This window comes from Coregonus clupeaformis, chromosome 13, assembly GCF_020615455.1.
Source record: "Coregonus clupeaformis isolate EN_2021a chromosome 13, ASM2061545v1, whole genome shotgun sequence".
Classification (NCBI taxonomy): domain Eukaryota; kingdom Metazoa; phylum Chordata; class Actinopteri; order Salmoniformes; family Salmonidae; genus Coregonus; species Coregonus clupeaformis.
This window is the reverse complement of record NC_059204.1, coordinates 42,241,542-42,264,975: the sequence shown is the minus strand read 5'-3', so window position 1 is coordinate 42,264,975 and position 23,434 is coordinate 42,241,542. Positions and strand designations below refer to the sequence as shown.

At 45.9% G+C, this 23,434-nt stretch overlaps 1 protein-coding gene across 1 annotated transcript; it reads right to left on the bottom strand.

The window, feature by feature from the left end:
- Nucleotides 1-4,683: 4,683 nt before the first annotated feature.
- On the bottom strand, nt 4,684-13,182 carry LOC121579508 (histone acetyltransferase KAT5-like). Its single transcript, XM_041894130.1, has 15 exons — nt 13,136-13,182; nt 12,962-13,028; nt 12,502-12,570; nt 12,059-12,321; nt 11,287-11,355; nt 8,877-9,059; nt 8,684-8,764; nt 7,857-7,922; nt 7,330-7,578; nt 7,001-7,090; nt 6,763-6,903; nt 6,519-6,612; nt 6,179-6,338; nt 5,997-6,078; nt 4,684-5,885 (listed from the first exon to the last, which is right to left on the bottom strand). Exons 1-15 carry the CDS (start codon nt 13,157-13,159, stop codon nt 5,751-5,753), a joined length of 1,773 nt encoding a protein of 590 aa, XP_041750064.1. The 5' UTR covers nt 13,160-13,182; the 3' UTR covers nt 4,684-5,750.
- Nucleotides 13,183-23,434: the final 10,252 nt, after the last annotated feature.

Below are 23,434 nucleotides of genomic sequence, written 5' to 3'. Positions count from 1 at the left end.
CTATATACAGGGGGGTACCGGTGCAGAGTCAATGTGCGGGGGCACCGGCTAGTCGAGGTAATTGAGGTAATATGTACATGTGGGTAGAGTTAAAGTGACTATGCATAAATTATAGACAGAGTAGCAGCAGCGTAAAAGAGGGGGGTGGGGGTGGCGGGGCAGTGTAAATAGTCCGGGTAGCAATGATTAGCTGTTCAGGAGTCTTATGGCTTGGGGGTAGAAGCTGTTGAGAAGCCTTTTGGACCTAGACTTGGCGCTCCGGTACCGCTTGCCGTGCGGTAGCAGAGAGAACAGTCTATGACTAGGGTGGCTGGAGTCTTTGACAATTTTGAGGGCCTTCCTCTGACACCGCCTGGTTAGAGGTCCTGGATGGCAGGAAGCTTGGCCCCAGTGATGTACTGGGCCGCACGCACTACCCTCTGTAGTGCCTTGCGGTCGGAGGCCGAGCAGTTGCCATACCAGGCGGTGATGCAACCAGTCAGGATGCTCTCGATGGTGCAGCTGTATAACTTTTTGAGGATCTGAGGACCCAAGCCAAAACTTTTCAGTCTCCTGAGGGAGAATAGGCTTTGTCGTGCCCTCTTCACGACTGTCTTGGTGTGTTTGGACCATGATAGTTCGTTGGTGATGTGGACACCAAGGAACTTGAAGCTCTCAACCTGTTCCACTACAGCCCCGTCGATGAGAATGGGGGCGTGCTCAGTCCTCTTTTTTTTCCTGTAGTCCACAATCATCTCCTTTGTCTTGATCATGTTGAGGGAGAGGTTGTTATCCTGACACCACACGGCCAGGTCTCGGACCTCCTCCCTATAGGCTGTCTCATCGTTGTCTGTGATCAGGCCTACCACTGTTGTGTCGTCAGCAAACGTAATGATGGTGTTGGGGTCGTGCCTGGCCATGCAGTCATGGGTGAACAGGGAGAACAGGAGGGGACAGAGCACGCACTCCTGAGGGGCCCCCGTGTTGAGGATCAGCGTGGCAGATGTGTTGTTACCTACCCTTACCACCTGGGGGGCGGCCCGTCAGGAAGTCCAGGATCCAGTTGCAGAGGGAGGTGTTTAGTTCCAGGATCCTTAGCTTAGTGATGAGCTTTGAGGGCACTATGGTGTTGAACGCTGAGCTGTAGTCAATGAACACCATTCTCACGTAGGTGTTCCTCTTGTCCAGGTGGGAAAGGGCAGTGTGGAGTGCAATAGAGATTGCATCATCTGTGGATCTGTTGGGGCGGTATGCAAATTGGAGTGGGTCTAGGGTTTCTGGGATAATGGTGTTGATGTGAGTCATGACCAGCCTTTCAAAGCACTTCATGGCTACAGACGTAGTCATTTAGGCAGGTAATCTTTGTGTCCTTGGGCACAGGGACTATGGTGGTCTGCTTGAAACATGTTGGTATTACAGACTCAGTCAGGGACATGTTGAAAATGTCAGTGAAGACACTTGCCAGTTGGTCAGCACATGCTCGGAGTACACGTCCTGGTAATCCGTAGAAGTGATTTAGCTCGTCTGGTAGGCTTGTGTCACTGGGCAGCTCGCGGCTGTGCTTCCTTTTGTAGTCTGTAATAGTTTTCAAGCCCTGCCACATCCGACGAGTGTCAGAGCTGGTGTAGTACGATTCAATCTTAGTCCGGTATTGACTCTTTGCCTGTTTGATAGTTCATCGGAGGGCATAGCGGGATTTCTTATAAGCGTCCGGGTTAGAGTCCCGCTCCTTGAAAGTGGCAGCTCTACCCTTTAGCTCAGTGCGGATGTTGCCTGTAATCCATGGCTTCTGGTTGGGGTATGTACGTACGGTCACTGTGGGGTCTTAGGTGTATGTTAGTGAGCACCCGATCTGTCCTCTCTCAGACGTGGCCCCAGGACAGTTGTACACCTACACATCCCGCAGGTGGAGGAAGAAACGACAAGCCCACACCTCAGAAGATCCCCGGCTCGTCTTCCCTCCTCTGAAATCAGGTACGTCCTTATCATGGGATACTGCTCAGCTTAATAATACTAAAGCTGTGTTGACATTTTTGTGTGCCCCTCTGCACGATTTTTCTGTTTGTTCTTTACTCATTTGTAAAGGTTGTTTGTGGTTCTCCCTGTCTGTAGAGCTGGACCTGGGGTTGAAGAAGGATTCCCTGTCATCATCTGATGGCAGCAGTCTGGAGGCCCTTCTGAAGGGAGAACCCCTGGACAAGCGGGGTCCTCCGGAGCTCCGAGGGCCTGAGGAGGAGTCAAGTCTGGCAGACTACACTGAAGGGGCAGTCACCCCTGCAGCACGTGTCAGAAAGGTACCATAGCCTTCTGTGGTTGGAGGGACCGTGTGTGATACCTAGCTTGTTTATTAGTCCTCCAATGTCATTAGCTACAAAGCGGCAGCTCTACCCTTTAGCTCAGTGCGGATGTTGCCTGTAATCCATGGCTTCTGGTTGGGGTATGTACGTACGGTCACTGTGGGGACGACGTCATCAATGCACTCAATAATAAATAATAATAATATGCCATTTAGCAGACGCTTTTATCCAAATTATTTATAATCTTCCTTGTCCTGTACATTGTGGTGGAATACTTCACTTTCCTCAAGTGAGTAAGCTTAAAAATGTTGCAACAAAGACACTACGGTATGTTTATTGTCCATTGAGATTTTCCCTGCAGTGTCTATTCATTGCTGTCCTTGTCGACAACTTCCAACTGACAATCAAAAAACTGATGATGTCAAAAGATCCAAAAGGTATTCAGACCATGACAAACAATAAGGCAAGACAGATACTGGAGTAGATTTAGCTGAACATTGCATTCTTTCTGTATTTTCTACTTTAGTTAGACATATATGAGGACGAGATTCAGTCAATGAAGTTAGGTTGGTCCTACATTTTCAAAAGGCTACCACATAGCACATGTGGGTGAGGCTAAATGCAATCAATACACAAAGGCAAACTTCTGGAGTAGAGCACACTAAATACATTTTACTACCATGTAAATGTATGTCTGCAAATGTCTAAACAGCCCAGGAATTGGTCTTCTGATTCAGCTCCTAAACTAAACTCAGCAAAAAAAGAAACTTCCTCTCACTGTCAACTGCGTTTATTTTCAGCAAACTTAACATGTGTAAATATTTGTATGAACATTACAAGATTCAACAACTGAGACATAAACTGAACAAGTTCCACAGACATGTGACTAACATAAATTGAAAAATGTGTCCCTGAACAAAGGGGGGGTCAAAATCAAAAGTAACAGTCAGTATCTGGTGTGGCCACCAGCTGCATTAAATACTGCAGTGCAGCTCCTCCTCATGGACTGCACCTGATTTGCCAGTTCTTGCTGTGAGATGTTACCCCACTCTTCCACCAAGGCACCTGCAAGTTCCCGGATATTTCTGGGGGGAATGGCCCTAGCCCTCACCCTCCGATCCAACAGGTCCCAGACGTGCTCAATGGGATTGAGATCTGGGCTCTTCGCTGGCCATGGCAGAACACTGACATTCCTATCTTGCAGGAAATTACACACAGAATGAGCAATATGGCTGGTGGCATTGTCATGCTGGAGGGTCATGTCAGGATGAGCCTGCAGGAATGGTACCACATGAGGGAGGAGGATGTCTTCCCTGTAATGCACAGTGTTGAGATTGCCTGCAATGACAACAAGCTCAGTCCGATGATGCTGTGACACACCGCCCCAGACCATGACGGACCCTCCACCTCCAAAATCGATCCCGCTCCAGAGTACAGACCTCGGTGTAACGCTCATTCCTTCGACGATAACCGCAAATCCGACCATCACCCCTGTTGAGACAAAACCGTGACTCGTCAGTGAAGAGCACTTTTTGCCAGTCCTGTCTGGTCCAGCGACGGTGGGTTTGTGCCGATAGGCGACGTTGTTGCCATGATGTCTGGTGAGGACCTGCCTTACAACAGGCCTACAAGCCCTCAGTCCAGCCTCTCTCAGCCTATTGCGGACAGTCTGAGCACTGATGGAGGGATTGTGCATTCCTGGTGTAACTCGGGCAGTTGTTGTTGCCATCCTGTACCTGTCCCGCAGGTGTGATGTTCGGATGTACCGATCCTGTGCAGGTGTTGTTACACGTGCCACTGTGAGGACGATCAGCTGTCCGTCCTGTCTCCCTGTAGCGCTGTCTTAGGCGTCTCACAGTACGGACATTGCAATTTATTGCCCTGGCCACATCTGCAGTCCTCATGCCTCATTGCAGCATGCCTAAGGCACATTCACGCAGATGAGCAGGGACCCTAGGCATCTTTATTTTGGTGTATTTCAGAGTCAGTAGAAAGGCCTCTTTAGTGTCCTAAGTTTTCATAACTGTGACCTTAATTGCCTACCGTCTGTAAGCTGTTAGTGTCTTAACGACCGTTCCACAGGTGCATGTTCATTAATTGTTTATGGTTAATTGAACAAGCATGGGAAACAGTGTTTAAACCCTTTACAATGAAGATCTGTGAAGTTATTTGGATTTTTACAAATTATCTTTGAAAGACAGGGTCCTGAAAAAGGGACGTTTCTTTTTTTGCTGAGTTTACATTGTTTTGACCTTTTCAGGCAACTGAGGACATTCAGGGGAATGACCACGAATAGAGAAATAACAAGGGTGAAACTTGGTAAAGAAAACAACCTTATTTCTCCATCAGTGATGACAACTGTCAGATATTATCCTTTGATAACTCATATTAAAGCAATGAAACCCAGTAAAAGTGTCCTGGTTTATTAGATGTGTAAAGCAATCTCTCTTTAAGGCTCTTATATCAAGCTCATCTGTTTGTTAGATTTATAGCCTTTTTCAATATGTAGCCAAACATTTTGAATCACCCATTCCCACCCTTTCCTTAAATCTAAACCACTTTCAAACCCATTCACTGTATTCATATAATACAAGAGAAGACAAATACATGTAGAATTTGTACTTAAATAGGAAGGGAAATAGAATAACTGTGTAAACATTAACACAATAACATAAAGTATGAATCACTTGTGACAAATCCCTTACAATACACACACAAATGTACAGTAAATAGTCTCATTAAATGACACGCATATTGTGTCAAATATGTGTTAGTTTTTTTTTTTAAGGACAGTCAACTGTAGAGGTATCCAAATATACTTTCTTGCAAGAGTTCAGCATGTCTTATTTTCTGTACTGAGCATCCCCGCACATCTCATTTAACATACAGAAATACAAAACCATTAAAAAAAATCCTTTATAAAACAGTATATTACAGTATATACAATTCCTACTGGTCACAAGCAGTTAGGGGTAAGATCTGTAATTCTCATAGTGGGTAGGATCAATGAGACTGTGGATATGTGTAGTCATAATCCAGGATTACATCCAAAACAATAACAGAGTTATTTTCACTAACATAAGCACATACTAATTACTGACTAGTCTAAGAGTTTTGAAAGCTGAGTAAGACAAATGCCAGGAAGGTGAAGAAACAGAGGGTAGGAGTCATCTATCCAACATTAGTAGATATGACCATTCCTACTATTGAGACTAAGCTAATGGAACTACTGGTGCCAATGACAGACAGAATCTGGTGAGGGCAATAGGAGGTTGGACATGATTCAGAAAAATGACGCTGAATATCAACACAGTTCGTGTTCATTTTTAAATCTTCGATTATGACAGAAAAAATGGTATTTGTATTGAAGCTCCCTCTCTGAGGAGACCTGTGTGGTGCTCTTCACCCGGAGTGCTTCAGGAAAGTCTGCGGTAAGAGAAAGCGTGAGAGAGGCCAGGAGAACCAGATAGGGTTCTACCATTTGCCCCTCTTGCTCCAGTCCTTGGGGGTGAAGTGAAGGCATTTGGAGTCGATGCGCAGGTGACGCTTCTGCATTGCTCTCTCATGCCCCTCCACTATGTCCTCCGAAAGAGTCAGGATATACTGGCCCTGAGAAGCCACAGGGAGAGAAGAGGTTCAAATATGCTGATCAAGATTACCCCTTAATTGCAAAAATGTACAGTGCTGAAGTGCTGTCCCCTGCACTCTGGTATCTCTCACCTTATAGTAGTTAATTAGGTTAAGGTACTGAAGTGTTGATATGACATCCTCTTTCTTGACGCTGGTGATCTCGCTGATGTCACTGGAAATACACAAGACGACATGATATTAGGTTACAGAAATAACAGCAACTTGCACTATTAAAGAGAACAAGCTGAGAGAATAACAGGACAGAGGTGTACTTGATGGTGATCTGCGGCCTCTCCCCGTTGTCAGGCTTAAGGTCCATGAGGATCTCCAGGATGGTCTGGGACCAGTAGGAGCGGTATGAAAGCAGCCCCAGGTCAGACAGAGGCTTCTCTGGTGTGCCCGTCTTCCCCTCTACCTTAGAGAGCTCATAACCTGATGACCAAAAGACAATACCTTCAGTTATGGCATACTGAATGGCCACATTTCAACACACTCCCACAGATTATTTTGACACATACACAGGTAGAAGTACAATGGTTGTACAGATGAACACCTAGATCAAATATTCAAATCCATGTTTTAAAGTCAGTTACTTCGTACTGGTTCACTTACTGAACTCAATGAGCAATTTGCCGTAGCCTCTCCGCTGGTAGGGAGGTAAGGTGAGGATACAGGCCACGTTGTAATCTTCCGTCGACTCTTTCTCCTGCGCACAGATAAAAAGGGTACATCGGCTGCATTTTCAAAATGTCTAAGGAGTTGGTTGTAATGTCAAGTAGTACATAGCATTATTGCTGATATTCAGGAGCAACAGGTTTAACTGCAAGCACCAGGTGATAAGAAGCATTTAATGTACCTTGGAGAAGTAGCCCACTATGTGGAAGCCCTTGGAGTCGTACTCTGTCATGACGTAGAAGAGGAAGGGGTCTGTGTCATAGTACAGGGTTTTGTGGTCCAGGAAACACTTGGCAAGTAAACACAGGTTCTGAGAGTATGTCTGGCAAACATGGAAGAAACAAGAGTTATGAAGCGAGAAACTCATTACATTGACGAGGTGTGACCAGGCAGCTGGGAGGATCATGGACATTACTCACTTTGTTTTTTCTGCCGTCTATTTCAAAAAAGGAGATGGTGCCCTTGCGGTAGATCTCATTGCCAGGTGGATGCCGAAGATTACACTTGGTCTGGATGAGAGAGCAGGAATAATAATGTGTAATGACATGCATACACAAGGTGGATCTGTATCCAAGCTCCTGGTGGACATGCAGCTGTGCCATATCCCTTAGCTCTGTCAAGCTGGTTGGTTGACCCCTGGTGTTCTGCAGCTCAAACACAATACTATGACTGCACAGCAACCCTCTCCTCGGTCTCTTGTATTGTTGGTACATACATTTCATTCAGATATTCCAATCTAGTATCTCACCAGATGCCTCTGCAGACACTTGAGGCTCTTGAGGTACTTGAGGCAGAACTCGCAGAGGTAGAGAATAGGCAATGTGGTCAATTCCTGTGGGTAGGGGGAGAAGTACCAGGGCTTCAGCCTGTGGCGGCCCAGTTCAATGCAGTCAATGTTCTTCATACGCGTGACAATGTCATCATGGCTACGGTCTGACACCAGACTGCCAGTCATGCGAGGGGCGGAGGGGATGCCATCAGAGCTGTCCTGCGAGTCCTGATACAAAATGGTAGAAAGGAGCAGCAGAATGGAAGAGAACGATATTATTCCATAATCTGATACATCGCTTAGAATCTTGTCAAAATAAAAGCCAATAAATAAAGATGAAATAACTGATTAAACATAGGGAGTTTTTACAGCAAAACAAAGCTAGACTGAGCATTCCTTACATAGCTCTCATATGAAATAACAAAGGTCTGATTGAAGGCCATAACCTTTAAAATAATTCCATAAACAAAGAGACACAGGGGCAATGAGAAAGAAATGAGACGGACCTCTCCTGGCGGCAGATAGACATTGGCACATCGAGGGCTGTTGTTATACTGGAAAACCTTTATTATCTAGCAGAAAAAACACAAGCGGATGAGGGCTTTTGGACACTGATTTAAGAGGGAAGGAAAATTATTATTTACACTGTAATTTTATCAATTCAGGGGTTAAAGGTCACCAGGGAGATTTCTGCATATATTATATTGACCTGTTCTTTCTTTCCTTGTTCATTTGGGAGGGATATCTTAACATTAAAACAGAAAGGGGAAGGCAATAATTCACAATAGTCGATAATTCCAGAATGCACACATAATTATGTAAAATGCAGTTTCGCCTTCTCACACTATCACTAGCTACAATGCTGCAAGTAATATTGTTGAAAATGTGCTTGTGCCGATATCAATATTAAATTGACTTGGCTTGCTAAAACAGGCATCGGATTCAGATTACTGTCTAACTGAAACCATATAACCATGAAAGGTAAACCTATAGGACTAGGAAAGTAAGATCCTGCTAGTCAACGCTAATCTAGTATCCCGGCTCATACTAGTCTAGCATAGTAAGGGCCCTATCTCTAAGTGGGTACTATAATGACATCCATAACAAGTTCCTGTATTAAAATATATGTCTTCTTTGATGTATTCAAACCAAAAGGATGCTGACACAATTTCTGAAAACATAAGAATGACTTGTTGATGCCAGTATGTTGCTAAAGTGTGCTACTCTACAAATGTGAATGATGGGAGAAAATATGGTGGTCTACAGCTGAAATGAGGGCAACTAATGACTTGATTAAAGAAGCAATTCCCATAATCCCTAAAGTGTTCCATACCTCATCGGTTCCCCCGCAGTTGGGCGGCTGCTTCCTCTTCCTGCCTGGCTGATTGGGCATGGGGCGACGGGCAGTACCATTCTGGGATAATGTGAAAAGGGGAGGAGACAACAAATCAAACACCTACAGAGTAATAGTGGGAGACTAGAGATTGATCATTACTGAAACGCAAAATTATCAAGTGCTGGTTTACCGTGGTGAGAGAGGTAAGCTGCTCATGGTCATCGCGGGCGTTTGATTTGAGGATGAAGGTGTTGGTGTCCCTTACAGCAGGGTAAACAGACGCCTGGGAGGCTTCAGCCGAACCTGGCAAGGATGGCACGGGGGTTGCTGGGGACACTTGTGTTGCCAGGGACACAGACTCTGCTTTCCTCTTCTGTATGAGAGATGAGACATGGGCAGACATGAGAAAAAGCTTTGGAGCAACTGAAAATAATTAATCTTTTAAGATTATGTTGATGGGATTTCAAATCCCAACCATACCACGGGCATAACAGAGGTGTTCTAGTTATCTTTTACATTACCAAACAGTCATATTCTAGGTCCAGGACAACCCCCCAATTATCAATATCACTTACTTATAAATCATGCCCAGTGACAAGGCTAACAGACAAGCTAAATCCCTTCTATGCTCGCTTCGAGGCAAGCAACACTGAAGCATGCATGAGAGCATCAGCTGTTCCAGATGACTATGTGATCACGCTCTCCGTAGCCGATGTGAGTAAGACTTTTAAGCAGGTCAATATTCACAAGGCCGCAGGGCCAGACGAATTACCAGGACGTGTACTCCGAGCATGCGCTGACCAACTGGCAAGTGTCTTCACTAACATTTTCAACATGTTCTGACTGAGTCTGTAATACCAACATGTTTCAAGCAGACCACCATAGTCCCTGTGCCCAAGGACACTAAGATTACCTGCCTAAATTACTACCGACCCGTAGCACTCACGTCTGTAGCCATGAAGCACTTTGAAAGGCTGGTCATGGCTCACATCAACACCATTATCCCAGAAACCCTAGACACACTCCAATTTGCATACCGCCCCAACAGATCCACAGATGATGCAATCTCTATTGCACTCCACACTGCCTTTTCCCACCTGGACAAGAGGAACACCTACGTGAGAATGCTATTCATTGACTACAGCTCAACACCATAGTTCCCTCAAAGCTCATCACTAAGCTAAGGATCCTGGGACTTAACACCTCCCTCTGCAACTGGATCCTGGACTTCCTGACGGGCCGCCCCCCAGGTGGTAAGGGTAGGTAACAACACATCTGCCACACTGATCCTCAATACGGGTGCCCCTCAGGGGTGCGTGCTCAGTCCCCTCCTGTACTCCCTGTTCACCCATGACTACATGGCCAGGCACGACTCCAACACCATCATTAAGTTTGCCGACGACACAACAGTGGTAGGCCTGATCACCGACAACGATGAGACAGCCTATAGGGAGGAGGTCAGAGACCTGGCCGTGTGGTGCCAGGATGACAACCTCTCCCTCAACGTGACCAAGACAAAGGAGATGATTGTGGACTACAGGAAAAAAAAGAGGACTGAGCACGCCCCCATTCTCATCGACGGGGCTGTAGTGGAACAGGTTGAGAGCTTCAAGTTCCTTGGTGTCCACATCACCAACGAACTATCATGGTCCAAACACACCAAGACAGTCGTGAAGAGGGCACGACAAAGCCTATTCCTCCTCAGGAGACTGAAAAGATTTGGCATGGGTCCTCAGATCCTCAAAAAATTCTACAGCTGCACCATCGAGAGCATCCTGACTGGTTGCATCACCGCCTGGTATGGCAACTGCTTGGCCTCCGACCGCAAGGCACTACAGAGGGTAGTGCGTACGGCCCAGTACATCACTGGGGCCAAGCTTCCTGCGATCCAGGACCTCTATACCAGGCGGTGTCAGAGGAAGGCCCTCAAAATTGTCAAAGACTCCAGCCACCCTAGTCATAGACTGTTCTCTCTGCTACCACACGGCAAGCGGTACTGGAGCGCCAAGTCTAGGTCCAAAAGGCTTCTCAATAGCTTCTACCCCCAAGCCATAAGACTCCTGAACAGCTAATCATGGCTACCCAGACTATTTGCACTGCCCCCCCCACCCCATCCCCCTATTTTTTACGCTGCTGCTGCTCTGTTTATTATTTATGCATAGTCACTTGAACTCTACCCACATGTACATATTACCTAAATTACCTCGACTAGCCGGTGCCCCCACACATTGACTCTGTACCGGTACCCCCCTGTATATAGCCTCCCTACTGTTATTTTATTTTACTGCTGCTCTTTAGTTATTTGCTTTTTTTTTTTTTTACTTAACACTTTTTTCATTTTACTTTTTTCTTTTAAAAAACTGCATTGTTGGTTAAGGGCTTGTAAGTAAGCATTTCACTGTAATGTCTACACCTGTTGTATTCGGCGCATGTGGCAAATAAAATTTGATTTGATTTGAATTGAATTATAAATCTGTAGAAGTTCTTACATAAAATGTGGTTGTTGTTACTAATCAAATTGAGCTATGAACCCATTCTGACTTTGTGGACGAAACAGTTCTTAATCATGGCTGTGTAGAATGGGTAAATTGATGCTGTACCGGTGTGGGGAGGGTTTTGCCTCTGGAAGGAGCAGTGGCAGTTTGAAGGTTGAGATCTAGACTCTTCCTCTGAATTTGAACAGAAAGGAAGAAAAGGGGGATTAACTGATAGTCACACTCAAACCACCACAAGTACTGAGCTGTATTTTTCACTTGAACTTATATTATTCATTGAACGTTGTAATAAAAGCATAATCAATAACCAGTCATGACAGCATATACTTGAGTAGATCAAAACAAAAACATACAGTTTGCACAGAGACACCTGAGCATGATTTAATAAGTGCATTTTAAAAATAGAATGACCTAATAAAGGTCAAGACAATACAAACCTGTTGGTGTTTTATAATAAACTTAGGCTAAAACATGTGTAAATACATTTGTATATCATGTAACAGAAGAAATACAACCCCCTTATTTTGACAATTCTGTCTCATCAGAGGCAAGACCAGAGAAACATTATTTCACAGAAATCTTGAATTAAGCATTTCACAGATCTTTGAAATGATTCATGAAGCACAAATTGCAAGGTCTATCATTTCATCATGTTCATTGATCTAATTTCTCTAAAATATCATAGCTCCAAAAGACTGCAGACCAAATGTTGGTAATAACAATTGGGTTGTACAGTAGAGTAGTTGTTTAACAAAAATAGATTTCCAAAATCTCAGCATTAAGCACGACAGCAGGAAAAGAAACATTGGGTTATAATGTAGATAGCAAGCAACAGGGTACAATTCCCAGGATTGGGCTTAAGACACCACTACCAAACCTGAGCTTGTTGTTGCAACACTTGAAAGTCTGGTAGAGAAGTTTTGGTGGGTATAGACTTCTGCTGGGCTTGCGGCTGGGGGGGCCTGCTGGGAGTATGTTGGGTGCCAGCTCCGGCCGCTCTTACCACTTCTCTCTCCGGGGAGCTGGGCCGCGACCCCGGAAGCCCGTTCTTAGTGGGCGTTTTAGCTTCCTTCTTAGGGAACTGGAGCTTCTTCATGTCAAGCCTGTCCGGCGTAACCCACTCATCCAGACGCTTGTTGACTTTAAACACAAGCAGAGGCACAAACACATATACACACACCTGAGTTGACATCTAGTCAAATTTTTTGCCAATTTGACATTTACACATATCTGCTTCTTCTGTCCATATCACTAATGGCAATATTGGAGTATTACACTCACATTTACTCTGAATTACATGATGAAGTATCGGCTACTCACAGTCAATATAGTGGACATAGTAGAGTTTTCTCCCAGGGATCTCTTTCACACTAAGAATTTCGGCCAAGGCTGCAAAGAAAACATCACACGACATGACAGATCTAGAAACCTACCAATCTATGGGTCTTTTCGCTGTCTGAATTTATACATTGGCTACAAAGTTAGCTAGCAAAGTTGTTTTCGACGAAACACGACGACGTTAAGTTAAATGTAGCTAACTTCAGCATAACTACATAATCAAAATATGTATCTAGCTAACGTTAGTGCTTTCGTAGCTGATAGACAAATAGTAAACAATTGAAATCTCCATTAAACACAACCAGTGCCTTTGTTACCTATGTGTCACTACCGTAGCTAGCCGCTTGTGTTTTCAAACATTCAGTCATGACAGTTGTGTTATTATGCCGCTATTAACGTTAGCGCTAGCTACCCTAGTGGTAGCCAAGAGGACGATACTCACGCCACTCATCTTCGTTTTCCTGATTTTTTCGGAGAACAGGGAGCCTACAGCCCTCGACTACATCGACCTGTCGAAAGATAAGATATTGAAAATATATATTCACGAACGTTGAGGGCACACATCTGAATATAAACGTTGTAGTTGTATAATAAGTTGGGACTATCGAGTACCCACCGACGAATCCGCCATTTTGGTCATCTGCGAATGTACAATGTAGAAGCGCGCAAGTAGTTATGGGGAAATGGTCTGCTCAATGTTTCTGGGTGTGTTCGAGGGAGTGAATTTTTTGTGCAGCATTGATGCTGGTCGTTTACTTCACTTTAATTAGAAGACTACTAAAAGTAGTGGCTACATGTACAGTGCTATGAAAAAGTATTTGCCCCCTTTCTAATTTGGGACAACCGCTTTTTTTTTTTATTCCAGGTATTCTTAAAATTCAATACTGCCTATTTAAAGACAACAAAAGATAAATACATTCAAAGATGGCTAGAAATGTACACGTTTTGTGCTCTTGTAGGAAGCAAATCACCCACATTACTGACTACAAATGAGCTATAACTGGGCTAATAACTCACTTACTAGCAAAGAATATGAACAAATGTGCATGTGGCTACATGCAAATCTTGCTTTGATCTCAAAACAAGGCATAATAATCGTGACCTCTCATGCTGTAAAACAGTCCAGTTCAAAGTGAATGGCACAAATCCATTTATGGCAATGGTCTATTTGCATATAAGCCTACTGCAGCTCTGATTGGTTATGGCGCACCAGTCTGTGTAGAGTACAGGCCTGAGTTGTGCCTGTCAATGCAATAGAATCCTATTCCAATGTGTTCTGCCAACAACAAAGTCTCTTGCATAGTTTGTTTTGTTTCGGTATGTTGCATTGAATGTGGCTAATATTGCGTTGATTCGATCACAATTCCCACCGTAAAGGGAAACGTTGATAGTGTTAACTAACAAGGAAAACTCTAGAAAGTTGAGTGAAGTTCTTGTGATACTCTGCGCGGGCTGAAATTTCTTCTGCATGGCATTCCCGGTTAAGAGGACAAATACATTAGAGTGTCTAGTTTGAGAAACAGGCACCTCACAGGTCCTCAACTGGCAGCTTCATTAAATTGTACTCTTGCTCAGTTGTGCACCGGGGCCTCCAACTCCTCTTTCTATTCTGGTTAGAGCCAGTTTGTATGGTAATAAATGATGTATCATTAAGGCAAAATGTTGGGAAATGTCAAAGATAAAATATAGTAAACATGATTGACATTTTATAAATCCAGATGCATGTCTAAATAAGGAATATAGCCAATACAGTGTGTAAACATGCTTTAATGAATGTATGTATTTTATTTTTAAAAGTGTCTGAGCCACGCCACCAATATAATGAGATAAGAGGAAGAGGCCATATGGAAAAGCGCCCATGGCCTTTTGGAGTAAGCCACATGTGACATCTGGACATTGAAAGATAAGGGTAGAGTGGCACTAAAAGATGTTAATCATTTATCTTAAGGGGAGTAGCTTTGTATGCTATGTAAACATGACTGTGCATTTGTGTGTGTATAAAAGAGATCTCTGAGCCAAAGAGAGACAGCCGTTCCATGGAGTGGCTCGGCTTTGTTACGCAATAATAAAGTCTAATTTCTGGATTCACAAGCTCCAGTCTCGAGATATATTTTTGAGTTGACTACTTTTGAGTCAAATATTTCTACGACATTTGTACTGTTCTGTGAAGGGAGTAGTACACAGCGTTGTACGAGATCTTCAGTTTCTTGGCAATTTTTCGCATGGAATAGCCTTTATTTCTCAGAACAAGAATAGACTGACGAGTTTCAGAAGAAAGTTCTTTGTTTCTGGCCATTTTGGGCCTGTAATCAAACCCACAATTGCTGATGCTCCAGATACTCAACTAGTCTCAAGAAGGCCACTTGTAACGATCCCGGCAGTCTGAGTCGGGTCCTGTCTGTGGACTAGTTGTTATGTTCGTGATCTCCAGTTTCCCGAGGGTTCTGGAACGCTCCGGGGAGCTCTCTTGATTTCCGCACCTGCATCCCATCAGCAATCTGCACACCTGGTCCTGATCATCACCCTTCTTAGGCTCTGGCCTAACATCCATTCCCTGCCGGATCGTTAGCCATGAACAGTAGGTTTACCAGAGTATCAGTCTTAGAGCCTAGCGTTAGTTTTGTTGTTTTTGCACCTTGTTGGTTTGTTGCTTACTTACCCCGTTTTGTTCCATCTGCAGTCACCCGTCCGGAACCTTCATCCAACCTCTGCCTGGTGGTCGGCGGCTGCCGACTCCAGGATGGGATCAACCACTGCACCCCCAACAACTAATCAACGCCGCCCGCTCTGTTCCCTGGATTATTCAGCATCACTCTTGAATTTGTAAATAAACACTCACCTTCGTTTCAACTTACCTTGTCCTGGTCTGCTTCTGGGTTCTGGCTTAGCAACTCGTGACAGAACGATCCGGCCAGTAATGAACCCAGCGGACCTGGACTCTGTTCGCCATGCCATTACCCAGCAGGAGAAGATGTTGGGCCATCATAGCACGGTACTACAGGAGATCGCGTTGTCAGTTCGGAACCTTTCTACCGGTCTGACGGAGGTCCAGAACCAACGCAAGTGTCCGGTGGAAGATCCACTACCGGTTTCACCCATCTCGCCTGCCGCTTCTGAAGCTGTGTCCTTCCGTGAGCCCAAGGTTCCGACGCGCGGATAAATATGAGGGGGAGCTGGGAAGATGCCGTTCCTTCCTTATGCAGTGTGGATTAGTGTTCGATCTACAGCCCTACTCTTATGCCACAGACAAGGCTAGGATAGCCTTTGTGATTGAGTTGCTGCGTGGTCGAGCGCTGGAGTGGGCTTCAGCCGTTTGGGAACGACAGGATCCCTGCATGGCTTCATACCAGGGGTTCACGGCCGAGATGAGGAAGCTCTTCGACCATTCCGTCCGAGGGAGGGACGCAGCTAGGCGCCTGTTTTCGCTTCGCCAAGGAACTGCAGCGTGGCCGACTTCGTGATCGAGTTCAAGACGTTGGCTGTGGAGAGTGGGTGGAATGAGGAGGCTCTGCAAGCGGCCTTTTACCAGGGTCTGTCGGAGCAGCTCAAGGATGAGTTGATCTCCTATCCGGAGCCTAGTGACCTGGACAGCTTGGTAGCCTTGTCTATTCGGGTGGATAATCGAGTCCGAGAGCGAAGGAGGGAGAAGCAATGGGTTCCGTCCAACCGATCAGCTTCTCAGGTTCCAGTCGGGTCGTCAAACTGCGCGGCTCGCTAAAGTTGGGAGGACTTTTAGCGAGCCAGTTTCGACCTCTCAATACCTCTGTCAGACCCCGTTTCCCGGCTACCCTTATGAACAGGAATCAGAGCTTAGCGATTAACGCTTTTATCGATTCAGGTGCCGATGGAAGCTTTCTAGATGCCGAGTTGGTGGAACAGCTGGGGCTTTCCAAGGAGCAATTGCCGGAAGCCATTGAAGCTACCACTCTGGACGGCAGTAGTCTGGCACGTATCACGATGAGGACTGAACCGGTTAAGATGCGGTTGTCGGGGAATCATTCTGAGATGATTTCATTCTTCATTCTGCCGTCTTCCCATGTTCCTCTGGTCCTTGGATACCCCTGGCTGAAGGAACACAATCCCACGTTCGATTGGGTGACGGGCAAGGTAACGAGTTGGAGCCTTGATTGTCATGCTAACTGTCTCAAGACTGCCTGCCCCCATTCGGTTCCCAGTCAGGTGATTGAGGCTAAACCCCCAGATTTGTCCCTGGTTCCCGAGACATATCACGATTTGGGGGAAGTTTTCAGTAAGCAGAAGGCTCTGTCACTCCCCTCCCCACCGACCATATGATTGTGCCATCAACCTGTTCCCTGGAGCTGTCTACCCCAAGGGAAGGTTATACAGTATCTCCCGACCTGAACGTGAGGCTTTGGAGACCTACATCAAGGAGTCCCTAGCTGCTGGTCTCGTTCGTCCCTCGTCATCACCCCTGGGGGGCAGGATTCTTCTTTGTGGGTAAGAAGGATGGCTCTCTTCGACCGTGTATTGATTATCGGGGGTTGAATGACATCACGGTCAAGAACAAGTATCCCCTGCCCTTGATGAGTTCTGCCTTCGACTCCTTACAGGGTGCTACGGTGTTCACCAAGCTAGACCTACGCAATGCGTATCACATGGTCCGGATCAGAGAGGGGGACGAGTGGTTGACGGGTTTCAATACACCGATGGGTCACTTCGAGTATCAGGTGATGCCGTTTGGACTGACCAATGCTCCAGCGGTATTCCAGAGTATGGTGAACGACGTCCTGAGAGATATGATCGGTCTCTTTGTGTTTGTTTACCTGGATGACATTCTGATCTTCTCGAAGGAACCTTCCGACCACGTCCAGCATGTCCGGCAGGTTCTGCAGCGATTGTTGGAGAATCGCCTGTTCGTGAAGGCCGAGAAGTGCGAGTTTCACGCCCACACGACATCCTTTCTCGGGTACATCATCTCCAGGGGAGAGATTAGGATGGACCAGGAGAAGGTTAGAGCGGTTCTGGAATGGGCCCAGCCCGGTACGAGATTGCAGCTCCAGAGATTTTTGGGGTTTGCGAATTTCTACCGCAGATTCATCCGGGATTACAGCCGTGTGGCCGCTCCGTTAACTGCCTTGACTTCCAGTATCAGGACCTTCAAGTGGAATCCGGAGGCGGATCGAGCGTTTCTGGATTTGAAGAGGCGATTCACCAACGCACCGATTCTCTCTCAACCGGACACGGCCCGTCAGTTAAGTCGTTGAAGTGGACAGCGTCTGATGTGGGAGTTGGCGCCATCCTGTCGCAGCGATGCTCCACGGACAGTAAACTCCATCCCTGCGCCTACTACTCGTCGCCTTTCGCCTGCGGAGAGGAATTACGATGTGGGTAACCGGGAGCTTCTCGCGGTGAAACTTGCCTTGGAGGAGTGGCGCCACTGGTTGGAGGGGGCGGAGCAACCGTTTATTGTCTGGACTGACCACAAGAATCTTGCTTACGTGCAATCGGCTAAACGTCTCAACTCCCGTCAGGCCAGGTGGGCGTTGTTTTCGGACGATTCAAGTTTTCCCTGACGTTCCGACCTGGATCTAAGAACGGCAAGGCGGACGCCTTGTCCCGGATGTTCTCCAAGACGGAGGAGAGTGGGTCCAAGACCGAGACAATTCTCCCCCGGAACTGCGTCGTGGGAGCAGTTATGTGGAAGATTGAGGAGGAGGTGCTGGCGGCCCTTCGGACTCAGCCCGGTCCCGGTAACGGTCCACCCGGTCGGTTGTTTGTGCCTGAGTCGGTTCGTCCTGCTGTCCTCAAATGGTCCCACGCCAGCAAGATGGCTTGTCACCCTGGCGTGGCTCGGACAATGGCGTTTCTTCGCAGACGTTTTGGTGGCCTGCCATGGCCGAGGATACTCGGGGTTATGTTGCTGCCTGTCCAGTGTGTGCGCAGAATAAGAGTACCAATCGGCCCAGCTCTGGACTACTTCACCCCCTTCCTATTCCCCGGCGACCATGGTCGCATCTGGCCCTGGACTTTGTCACTGGGTTGCCCGCTTCTGAGGGGAACACGGTCGTTCTGACTATCGTGGACAGATTCAGCAAGTTCGCCCACTTTGTGCCAATTGCCAAGCTTCCCTCTGCCTCGGAGACGTCCGAGATCCTGGTTAGGGGAGGTTTTCAGGGTCCACGGGTTGCCCAGTGATATCGTTTCCGACCGTGGCCCTCAGTTTACCTCTGCTGTCTGGAAGTCCTTCTGTTTGGCCATTGGAGCTACAGTCAGTCTCACATCTGGTTTTCACCCCCAATCTAATGGTCAGGCGGAGAGAGCCAACCAGAAGATGGAATCCACGCTACGCTGCCTGGCCTCTTCCAACCCCACCTCCTGGGTCTCTCAGTTGCCTTGGGTTGAGTATGCCCACAATACTCTCCCTACATCTGCCACTGGGATGTCTCCCTTCCAGTGCCTGTATGGCTACCAACCTCCCTTGTTCCCTTCTCAGGAGAAGGAGCTCTCAGTGCCTTCTGTTCAGGTCCATATTTGCTCGTTGCCACCGGACCTGGCATCGGGCCAGAAAAGCACTCCTTAGAGTTTCGGACCGGTATCAGCTCCAGGCGAATCGTCGCCGGATCCCCGCTCCCACCTACACCATCGGAGATAGGGTCTGGTTGGCCACACGGGATCTTCCTTTACGGACTGAGTCTAGGAAGTTGTTACCGAAGTTCATTGGTCCGTTTGTGGTGGAGAAGGTGATCAATCCGGTGGCAGTTCGACTCAAACTCCCGAGGACGCTCAGAGTCCATCCCACCTTTCATGTCTCCTGCCTCAAGCCTGTTTTCCTCAGTCCTCTGTTGCCTCCTCCGCCTCCTCCTCCTCCTCCTCGGATGATCGGAGGTGGTCCTGCCTACACGGTGCGTCGCATCATGGATTCCAGACGGCGGGGCCGGGGTTTCCAGTATCTCGTGGACTGGGAGGGGTATGGTCCTGAAGAGAGGAGTTGGATTCCGCGGCGACAGGTCCTAGATGCTGACCTCATCAGTGACTTCTACCGCCTCCATCCTGGCGCTCCGGGAGTCCGCCCGGTGGCGTTGGCCGGAGGGGGGTACTGTAACGATCCCGGCAGTCTGAGTCGGGTCCTGTCTGTGGACTAGTTGTTATGTTCGTGATCTCCAGTTTCCCGAGGGTTCTGGAACGCTCCGGGGAGCTCTCTTGATTTCCGCACCTGCATCCCATCAGCAATCTGCACACCTGGTCCTGATCATCACCCTTCTTAGGCTCTGGCCTAACATCCATTCCCTGCCGGATCGTTAGCCATGAACAGTAGGTTTACCAGAGTATCAGTCTTAGAGCCTAGCGTTAGTTTTGTTGTTTTTGCACCTTGTTGGTTTGTTGCTTACTTACCCCCGTTTTGTTCCATCTGCAGTCACCCGTCCGGAACCTTCATCCAACCTCTGCCTGGTGGTCGGCGGCTGCCGACCCAGGATGGGATCAACCACTGCACCCCCAACAACTAATCAACGCCGCCCGCTCTGTTCCCTGGATTATTCAGCATCACTCTTGAATTTGTAAATAAACACTCACCTTCGTTTCAACTTACCTTGTCCTGGTCTGCTTCTGGGTTCTGGCTTAGCAACTCGTGACACACTTTTATTGCTTCTTTAATCAGCACAACAGTTTTCAGCTGTGCTAACATAATTGCAAAAGGGTTTTCTAATGATCAATTAGCCTTATAAAATGATAAACTTGGATTAGCAAACACAACGTGCCATTGGAACACAGGACTGATGGTTGCTGATAATGGGCCTCTGTACACCTATGTAGATATTCCATAAAAAAATCAGCCGTTTCCAGCTACAATAGCCATTTACAACATTAACAATGTCTAAACTGTATTTCTGATGAATTTGATGTTATTTTAATGGACAAAAAAATTGCTTTTCTTTCGAAAACAAGGACATTTCTAAGTGACCCCAAACTTTTGAACGGTAGTGTATATGTATATTTTTTTTGCCCACAAAACTATCTCTATTCGTTTGTATGGGTTACCTACAGACAAGTCCAGTGACACTTGTGGGTGTCGTAGAGCTAAACGGAGAACGCCATTGTGTTCGTGAGAGTCTCCCCTTTCCTTTCATAATAGTTTGTTATAGTTTTCCAAACCGTTCGGACGCTACATGTCTCATTGTCTGACAAACACCGCTGTAGCTCGGCCACCTTCCACCGCAGATGCGGAAAACCGACATAGGCGGATGCGGTGGATTGAGACACAGTTCACACAAAACTGATATCTCTAGCTTAAACTAAAGGATTTTAATGGGGATTTTTTTATTATGTTACTTAGATTGACGCACGGGTGATATAGATATGATAAAGATATAGAAGAATTTAACAATATTCTTATATGTTCTACCTGGAACTTGTAAGTAATACATATGGCAGCAAATATACTTACAATATTCATAGAAGATTCTTGTAATATCTGAATTACAGTGTATGAGTGGGTAACATTTAGACATAACATACGTTTTGTGTGTATTCTATAAAAAAACATACCAGAGACATTTTAATTTAACCTTCTAAGGTCTCACATATTGATAGAAGAATTTGGTAAATTAATAATGACTAATTATTACACCCTGAAACTGTGTGAAAAGTGTTAGAATCATAAGACTATAATCTGATAATATGTGTAGCTTAGTTAGAAGTACAATGAGGCAGTCAGAATATTGTGAGAACGGTGATAACTGAGGAATGCAGGGAGTAAACTATGATAAGAACATATGTGTGTGACCTGATGGTTAGGAGAAGCAGAGGAAAACATGAGCTAAACCCATGTTTAGTGGAAAAATATAGCCCGCCTAAAAGGGGTGGGATTTTTGTATGACGTGTGAGTATAAAAGATGGACTCTGAAATTCTCAATGAATAAAGGCCTGACTATGCAGACCTTTTCTTGATCCAAAAGACTTACAACCTTTTGGGAGACGCACAGAGACACTGAAATAGTTAGTAAATAAATTATCTTAACACATATATGGGACATACACATTTCAAAGCACTTGCATGCCACTGTCTGACATCACTGGCGCACGCAACGACACACTAATTCAAGAAAGATGGAGAGTCCGCCGCGAGGAGAATTGTCATGTTTCATTATATGTTGACTTACAGTGGGGGAAAAAAGTATTTAGTCAGCCACCAATTGTGCAAGTTCTCCCACTTAAAAAGATGAAAGAGGCCTGTAATTTTCATCATAGGTACACGTCAACTATGACAGACAAATTGAGGGGAAAAAATCCAGAAAATCACATTGTAGGATTTTTAATGAATTTATTTGCAAATTATGGTGGATAATAAGTATTTGGCTCCTCTGTCCTCCACTCGTTACCTGTATTAATGGCACCTGTTTGAACTTGTTATCAGTATAAAAGACACCTGTCCACAACCTCAAACAGTCACACTCCAAACTCCACTATGGCCAAGACCAAAGAGCTGTCAAAGGACACCAGAAAAAAAATTGTAGACCTGCACCAGGCTGGGAAGACTGAATCTGCAATAGGTAAGCAGCTTGGTTTGAAGAAATCAACTGTGGGAGCAATTATTAGGAAATGGAAGACATACAAGAACATTGATAATCTCCCTCGATCTGGGGCTCCACGCAAGATCTCACCCCGTGGGGTCAAAATGATCACAAGAACGGTGAGCAAAAATCCCAGAACCACACGGGGGGACCTAGTGAATGGCCTGCAGAGAGCTGGGACCAAAGTAACAAAGCCTACCATCAGTAACACACTACGCCGCCAGGGATTCAAATCCTGCAGTGCAAGACGTGTCCCCCTGCTTAAGCCAGTACATGTCCAGGCCCGTCTGAAGTTTGCTAGAGTGCATTTGGATGATCCAGAAGAGGATTGGGAGAATGTCATATGGTCAGATGAAACCAAAATATAACTTTTTGGTAAAAACTAAACTCGTCGTGTTTGGAGGACAAAGAATGCTGAGTTGCATCCAAAGAACACCATACCTACTATGAAGCATGGGGGTGGAAACATCATGCTTTGGGGCTGTTTTTCTGCAAAGGGACCAGGACGACTGATCCGTGTAAAGGAAAGAATGAATGGGGCCATGTATCGTGAGATTTTGAGTGAAAACCTCCTTCCATCAGCAAGGGCATTGAAGATGAAACGTGGCTGGGTCTTTCAGCATGAGAATGATCCCAAACACACCGCCCGGGCAACGAAGGAGTGGCTTCGTAAGAAGCATTTCAAGGTCCTGGAGTGGCCTAGCCAGTCTCCAGATCTCAACCCCATAGAAAATCTTTGGAGGGAGTTGAAAGTCCGTGTTGCCCAGCGACAGCCCCAAAACATCACTGCTCTAGAGGAGATCTGCATGGAGGAATGGGCCAAAATACCAGCAACAGTGTGTGAAAACCTTGTGAAGACTTACAGAAAACGTTTGACCTGTGTCATTGCCAACAAAGGGTATATAACAAAGTATTGAGAAACTTTTGTTATTGACCAAATACTTATTTTCCACCATAATTTGCAAATAAATTCATAAAAAATCCTACAATGTGATTTTCTGGATTTTTTTTCCTCATTTTGTCTGTCATAGTTAACGTGTACCTATGATGAAAATTACAGGCCTCTCTCATCTTTTTAAGTGGGAGAGCTTGCACAATTGGTGGCTGACTAAATACTTTTTTCCCCCACTGTATATGCAGGAGCATAAAAATTGTATCCACGAGTGACTCCGGAAAAGTAGATAAAGGGCTTCATTGCCAAAATCCTGAAGTATCCCTTTAAATGGTCTTCAGATAAACATTTAAGTCATAATTAGTTGGGCCAGGCCCTGGCATATCATCAGACTGCATACACAGAAGCACTGAACACTGTACGCAAGTCATACTATACCAATCTCATTGCAAATGGTGAGGGGAACCCCTGATTGCAATTTTTTGTTGTAAAG